This window comes from Curcuma longa, unplaced genomic scaffold (assembly GCF_044706935.1).
Source record: "Curcuma longa cultivar G26 ecotype Majalengka, Jawa Barat unplaced genomic scaffold, ITB_CL_G26_1.1 contig_21901, whole genome shotgun sequence".
In the NCBI taxonomy this organism is placed as follows: Eukaryota; Viridiplantae; Streptophyta; class Magnoliopsida; order Zingiberales; family Zingiberaceae; genus Curcuma; species Curcuma longa.
Window position 1 is genome coordinate 32,797 of NW_027431765.1, and position 8,067 is coordinate 40,863.

At 46.1% G+C, this 8,067-nt stretch overlaps 1 protein-coding gene across 1 annotated transcript; it reads left to right on the plus strand.

The window, feature by feature from the left end:
- Positions 1-2,732: 2,732 nt before the first annotated feature.
- LOC141817787 (exocyst complex component EXO70H1-like) lies at positions 2,733-4,683 on the plus strand. The gene has a single exon (XM_074705413.1). The coding sequence runs from the start codon at positions 2,733-2,735 to the stop codon at positions 4,617-4,619; it is 1,887 nt and encodes a 628-aa protein (XP_074561514.1). The 3' UTR covers positions 4,620-4,683.
- Positions 4,684-8,067: the final 3,384 nt, after the last annotated feature.

The following is an 8,067-nucleotide window of genomic DNA, read 5'->3' on the forward strand; positions in this document are numbered from 1 at the left end:
CAGCTCTTCTTGAAGGCCCTAAATCTCAAAATTTAAGTTTCTCAATCTGTGATGCTTGAGTAACACTGCTAATCCATCTTTATGCGGATTCAAACCTCTCAAAAGTGATTGTGCATCAGAATTTAGATGATATTTTAACTAGAAAGCAGTGCCTTTCTTCTTTTAGTTTAGTTTATGATGTATTGAGACTTCTGCCAGAGGTAGAGAATACTCTACGCAGTTGACAAAACTCTCTCTATTTTTCTTTGTTTGACCTGATCATGCCGTGAGGAAGAACACCACAAGTGGGAGATGAAGGTTCTACAATTAGTTTATATATATATTTCGAGATGCATTCAAAGTCCTTAGGCTCTGTGTGGATATGTGCTTTGTAAGACTGATGACTTTGAGGCTTCAGTTACTTTGGAGTTGTATATTTGTGAGTTCTTTCTTCAGTTGCATTTGGTCTTGATTGGAAAAAAGAAGGTTTCAAGTCAAGAATCTAAGAATAAAGAAAAATTAATATAGAGAATTGTGACAATTCTATTTTTTTTAATGGTCAAGAGTCTTCTTCCACCTGTATTTATATATAATTGTTGATTAAGTTTTTTTCCCTATAAACCAAGATTAATTTTTTTTCATGTATACTTTAAATTTGAGAATTAAAATTCAGAATAAACTTTGACAGTAATGATAATATCTTCCTTCTAAACAACTTAAATAAATCTGTAAATAATCTTTGATTACTAGCAAATTAAAGTCACATGGATCATGGTTTTCTTTTTCAAATAAAAAGTTGCATAAAAGTCTAAACACTATATCAATGCATTCGTGCATGCATATATAGAATCAGGGATGTCAAATTGACCGTGAACAAGTTTAAACAGGAGCATATAATGTCCATAGAATAATCTTTCGATTTGACTTGATCTTATTTAGAGACTATTTCTTAGCAAAAGGTCGAAATTCGTCATTCCAACTAGGGATGACAATTAGACCCGGACTCGATGGAGAATCCGTTCCCCAAACCCATTTTGACCAGGGAATCCCCGAATCCGAGAAAGCGGGGATGAGAATGGGGAATTCCCAAATCTCAGAAAGCGGGGATGGGTCGGGGATGGTATTCCAAATATTCCCCATCCCCATCCTCAAACCCCACTTTGATAATTTCATTCATTGAGATTCATTAATTTGATTACATCCTTATATCAAATGAAAAAATAAATCATATTGATAATTACTTATTTGAATACTATAGTTTCATTATTTCTAAAATAAATAATATTTTCTTTTTTTAATTAATAAAAAAGGTAATAAATTTTAAAAAATATTTTTTAAATATGTTATGACGGGGATGGGGATGGGAATACCCATGGAAATACTCGTGGAGAAAATCACCCTCGAAACCCGTGGGGATCCCCGAAACCCGCTGGATACCCGAAATCCGACGGGGACGAGGATGGTATTTAAATTATGATATCCGACGGGGATGGTATATGAGTTTGGGTTTCGGGGACGGGGATGGAGAAGGCCTCCCCGTGAACCCCCGAACTCGTTGTCATCCCTAATTCCAACAGTCTCACACGATCAATTTCATGATCATCTATGAGAAAGATAAATCAAGAAATTATAATTGACCACTATAAAGAAAGTATTACCTCGATTTCGTCGTAGACATGCCATCTAAATTTTTCATAAAAAGAAAGAAATATGTTGATGTGTATCTTAATAACCTCTAGTGCTCTTATCTCAGTCTTGTTTTTTTTTTAATCAAAGATATCAATTTCGAAAAGTTAATTAATTAATTAATTGACTCGGTAGAGTAGAACAAGAAGGTCACATTTGACTCGGCAAAGTTGAACAAGAAGGTAAACCTTCACTAGTTAAGTCACATTTGACCTCATTTCCATTTATGCTCGATTCTTGATTTACTTGATGAAAAAAATGAAAATTATATTTTTGGCATTTTTTTCTTTTATATACTAAAATTTGTAGTTTTTGTTATCCATTTGCTTGTCTATTAACAATGCAAATAAATCTAATTTTTGATAAAAAGAGGTGATTTTTTTTACAAATAAAATGCCTTTTAACCGAAATGAAAATAAAGTTGCCACTTGTCCAAACTAAATATCTGTTAGGGTAGCTGCAACGTTGATTAATGGCTTATTAATGGGATGTTAATAATCTCGAGATGGGTCAGCCTCTGATTGGTCCACTCCACGTGCATTTTATTTTTTATTTTTTATTTTTTAATTAGTGTTATAACTGATGAGCATTGGAGATGCTCTTAATGATTTTTCTCCCTCGCCACTTGTCAACTTGTCGTGTGCCCAAGGGCAATCCGTTACTTCCGCTGCTCCTCCTCTCTTCCTCTTCCTCTTCCTCCACGTCGTCCTCTTCGGTTGAGTGAAAAATTTCATGATTTCACAAGTCAACGTCTCGATGTCAAACTATCCCAACTACGTCTCCCACGCTGCCACACACACATCTGGAAGCTTCCAAGCACAAGCAAGCCAAACCCCGTCCACAAAATCAAAGATCTTTAGATCCCCCGGAAGACTTTGGAAATTTCCATCGTCGTTGTGTGGCAATCTATCATCCAACTCGATTATGCCCGTGGGGACAGAAATGTCCATCCTCGTTGAACAGTCCAACAACGGCGCTTCGTCCTGCTGCAGAATCTATAAATGTTGAGCTTTCTGTGTTGCTTGTGGAACGAAGCTTACAGAGAGATCGAGGAGGAGAGGGCAAGCATGCCGAGGATGGGGATGAGGAGCCTCTTGCCTTCCTACTCCTTCGGTCGACATGGCCATAGCCAGGACCTGGTCGGTAGTCCGTCCCCGGCTGCGTCTCCTCGGCCTCCGCCGCAGGCTTCCTCGCACGCGTTGATGGCGGAGTACATGGCGGCGGAGGCTGTGGTGGCCAGGTGGCGTCCGGGTGCCAAGAACGCTTTTTTGTTCGATGGTGATCGTGCGGAGGCGCTCGAGTTCCTCGCGGCCGTCCGCGGCGTCCACCGGGCCATGCTGCAGTTTGCCTCCGCTGGGAGGTCGCCGGAGGTGAAGTCGGCGTTGGTGAGCGGACAAACTTTGCTGCAGTCCGCCATGGGCCGCCTCGAGGAGGAGTTCTATCGGATCCTCGCCGCCAACCGCGACCGCCTCGATCCCGAGTCCGTCTCTACCCGCTCCTCCACCCAATCCAGCGTCTCCGAGGAGTCTGAGGAGGAGGAGGTCCGAGCCGCCGGAGATTCCATTCGCGAGGTCGAGAACGAGGCGGCCGCAGCCATGGAGGACCTCCGCGCCATTGCCGACACCATGATCTCCGTCGGGTACGGCAAGGAGTGCGTCCGGGTCTACAAGGTCCTCCGGAAATCCATCGTCGACGAGGGACTCTACCGCCTTGGGTTCGAATTGCTCGCGCCTAATTCTCACGTCCACAAGCTCGATTGGCCGCTGCTCGAGATAAAAATCCGATCTTGGCTCGCCGCCTCGCACGTGGCCGTCACCACTCTGTTCGCCGGAGAGAGGATACTCCTGGACCACATTTTCTCCGGCTTCGATACCATAAGGGAGGCCGTATTCGTAGACGTCGCCGGAGAGGCGGCCAGGGAGTTCCTCCGTTTTCCGGATTTGGTCACGAAATCCAAACGGTCGACGGAGAAGGTTTTCTGGATCCTGGAGCTCTACGAAGCCGTCTCCAAGCTGTTGCCCGAGATCAACACGGTGTTCTCGTTCGTGTCCACGGAGGATGTCCGGGACCAAGCCCTAACCTCGCTCACCAAGCTCGCGGAGGTCGTCCGCGCCACGCTCGCCGACTTCGAGGCGGCGCTCCACAAAGAACACTCCAAGGTGACCACTCCCGGCGTCAGGATTCACCCGCTCACTCGTCGCGCGATGAAATACATCGCCGAACTCTCCGACCACGATTCCACCCTCGCCGAGATCTACGCGGTGTTGCCCTTTCAAAAGCCTGGCCTCCACCCGGATTTCTTTTTCGACGCCTCGGACTCTTCGGCGGAGGTGGAGACAAGGACGTCGTCGCTCGCGTCCTCCTTCTCCTTCTCCTCCTCATCGTCCACCTCCTCCGACAGTAATCGATCCGGGATCGCTGGGCGGTTGGCGTGGCTGATCCTGGTGCTCCTCTGCAAGCTCGACAGCAAGGCGGCGGCGTACCGGGACGCCGCCCAATCGTACCTCTTCTTGGCGAACAACCTCCAGTTCATTGTGAACACCGTACGCCACTGCCGGCTGAGGGGGCTGTTGGGCGAGGAGTGGGTGGCGCAGCACGCCGTGAAGGCGAGGCAGTACGCGGCGAGGTACGAGATGATCGCGTGGGTAAAGGTGGCGGCGGAGGTACCAGCGGCGGAGGTCAGCGCCGAAGAGGCGCGGGAGCGGATGCGGGCATTCGTTGCGGCGGTGGAGGCAGCGTGCGCCACGCAGGCTGGGTGGGTGGTGACCGACGCAGGGATGAGGGAGGAGGTGAGGGAGGCAGTGCGCGGGATGGTGCTTCCGGCGTATCGGGGGTTCTACCAGCGCTGGAGGGCTGCGCTGGAGGAGGGAGAGGTGGCGAGGTTTTCGCCGGAGGTCGTGCGGCGGCGGTTGGCTGAGCTCTTCTCCGGGTCGAATGAAATTGATTCTTCATAGCGGAGGAGAATGCAGGAGAACTAAATAACATTTATTATTATTATTATTAATTTAGATATCTAAGTTGACCCAATTGGTACTAGAGAGGTGGATGGTCTTTCCTTTGATTCATCCACCCAGTAAATTTAAAAGTATACTGTGTCGATCACCCAGCATCCGACATTTGGTCTCATCACCCATCTGAAAACAATGTAGTGCTTCAATTGGTAATCGAACATAGGTCTCTTATTTGTCCACTGAGGTGGCTTACTACAACACTGTAATACTAAGAATATAAGAATATACTCTAGTTAATGGATAGACAACATCAGAGTGATTTGTTGGCATCCACTTTCGATGTCATTTTGATTCTCTTTTTGAATATTTTTCAGTCTTTTTATCTCTCCAGATGATTATCTTCAAGAAGCATGCATGTTAATAGTTCATGAATCGGTAGATTGATCATTCACGGTGTATTGATCAGAATAAATTGACATCGTCTGTGAGACACCAAGTCTCGAACTTGCGACTTTGCCTTACGATAGGCTTGGAATACCGAGCCCTGAGCTTGCAATTTTGCCTTACGACAGGTCTAGAACACCGAGCCTTTGAGCTTACGACTTTGCTTTACGATAGACCTGGAACACCGAGTCTGAAATTCGCGACTTTGTCTTACGACATGTCTGAAATACCGAGTCTCGAGCTCACGACTTTTCTTACGACAGACCTGGAATATCGAGCCTCAAGCTCGCGACTTTGCCTTACGATGGGCCTGGAAAACATAAGTCTCGAAGCTCGCAACTTTGTTTTAGGACAGACCTGGAACACCAAGTCTGAAGACTTTGCCTTACGACAGGCTTAGAACACCAAGCCCCAAGCACACGACTTTACCTTACGACAGGCTTGGAACATCGACCCCCAAGCTCACGACTTTACCTTACGACAGACTTAAAACATCGAGCCTCGAGCTCGCGATTTTGCCTTACCACAGGCCTGGAACACTGAGTCCCGAGCTCATGACTTTCCCTTACGACAGATCTAGAATACCAAGCCCCCGAGCTCACGAATTTGCCTTACGACAGGCCTAGAACACCAAACCTCGAGCTCGTGATTTTGTCTTACGATAGGTGTGGAACATCGAGCCACGAGCTAGCGACTTTGTCTTACACCGGGCACGGAACACTGAGCCCGAGCTCACGACTTTGCCTTACAACAGGCCTTGAACACCGAGCCCCAAGCTAGCGACTTTGCCTTACGACATGCTTGAAACACCAAGCCCCGAGTTCGCGACTTTACCTTAGAGCAGGCCTGGAACATCGAGCCCTGAGCTCACAACTTTGTCTTACGACAGGTCTGAACACTGAACCCTAAGCTCGCAATTTTGCCTTACTACAGGCTTGGAACACCCAACCCCGAGCTCACAACTTGATCTTACGACAGACCTAGAGTACCGAGCCTTGAGCTGACGACTTTGTCTTGTGACAGGCCTGGAACACCGAACCCCCGAGCTCGCGACTTTGCCTTACAACAGGCTTGGAACACCAAGCCCCGAGCTTGTGACTTTGCCTTACGTCAGGCTTGGAACACCGAGCTCCGAGCTTACGATTTTGCCTTACGACAAGCCTGGAACACCGAGCCCCGAGCTCGCGATTTTGCCTTAGGACAAGCCTAGAACACTGAGCCTCGAGCTCGCAACTTTATCTTACGACAAGTCTGGAACATCGAGCCTTGAGCTCCGACTTTGTCTTACTGCAGACGAACAGCTCAGCTGACTTTGCCTTGAGTCTCACGACAAGCGACTTTGCCTTCGACAGACCTGGAGCACCAAGTCTCAAGCTCGCGACTTTTTGCCTTACGATACAACAGGCTTCTGAGCTCAGCACCTCATGATAGGTCTTGCTCCAAGTTTGCGACTTTGCCTTACGATAGGCTAGAGCACCAAGCCCTGAGCTCACGACTTTACTTTATGACATGCCAGGAGCACCGAGCCCCGAGCTCGTGACTTTGTTTTACGACAGGTCAGGAGTACCAAGCCCCGAGCTCGCGATTTTATATTATAACAAGCTGAAAAATCGAGCTTATGACTGACTGAAAAATCGAGCTCATCCCGAGCTCACGACTTCGCCTTACGACAAGCCTAGAGCACCGAGCTCCAAGCTCGCGACTTTGCCTTACAATAGGCTTGGAGCACCGAGCCCCGAGCTTGAGATCCTGTTATAGCCATTTCATCTATATGTGACGAAGTGATGACACCTCATCAAGGTATTTTGACGATAACTCAACATAGTCCAGTCAGTCGGACTATACCTCCTTTCGACTAGACTAATTGGGGATATTTGTGATGTGGTAAAAATCTGTTACCTCCACGTGTCATACGACATAAAGTCGTAAAGTTGGTTTATCCTTAAAATTAGGAAACCCTAAGATCGTTTCACTTGGAGAATAAGAAATAATATTTTAAAATCTTTCTAAATGAATATTTTAAAATATATCTTAAACGGATATTAACAATTCTATAAAAGAGGACTTATACCTAGGAGCACGGATATGCACATACAATCCTAATTTCTTCAAGTCATTAAATTTCTTCATCATAAAATCTTAACTTGAGTATTGAAGTGGTTTATCGGGATATGTCATTCTAACTCTAAATATTTTTTTAGATCTTTTTAGCAACCATCCTCAAGGAACGTGCACGTTAAAATTGATAAATTGATGATTTAACCATCCATCCTGTATTAACTCGAATAATACTCCAGAGTTAATGAACGAACTATTCATTCACATCCGTATACATAAAAAATTAAGTTTATTTAATTTCAACAGTACGCGTCACGACGTGAAGGCGAGGCAGCACGTGGCGAGGTACAAGAGGATCCTGTGGGGGAAGGTGGTGGCAAAGGTTAGCGCCGAAGAGGCGTTGGAATAGATGAGGGCATTCGTCGCGGCGGTGGAGGCAGCGTGGGCGGTGCAGGCTGGGTGGGTGGTGACGGACGTTGGGATGGAGGGAGGCAGTGAGCAGGATGGTGCTTCCGGTGTGTCGGGGGTTCTACCAACGCTGGAGGAGGGCGAGGCGGCGAGGTTTTCGTCGGAGGTCGTGCGGTGGCGGTTGGCTGAGCTCTTCTTCGGTTCCGACGAAACTGGTTCGGGTTCGTTCTCGAGTTATCACCTCGGTTCGGAGTCCCGCTCATCTCGGTCCAACCCATCCGACTAAGCGTACAGGCCCAATAAATTCATTTTTTTTCTATACAAAATGGTTTAACCCATTTAATTGGGGTTTTATCAATATTCCCAAATCCCATATTAAAAAAAATAAAGAAAAAAAACGAATCTAGAAATATGAAAGAAATTATGCAACTGAACATAAAAACAAAAAATTATGAATTATACATTAAAAAACAAATATTAAATTGCTAAAAAAATTCATCGTTAAATATTAAATTTCCCATGTAACAAATATTAAAGTGAT

Bases quoted from the DNA above. Each gene is read 5' to 3' on its own strand.
- LOC141817787 (XM_074705413.1), top strand. From the start codon at position 2,733: ATGCCGAGGATGGGGATGAGGAGCCTCTTGCCTTCCTACTCCTTCGGT.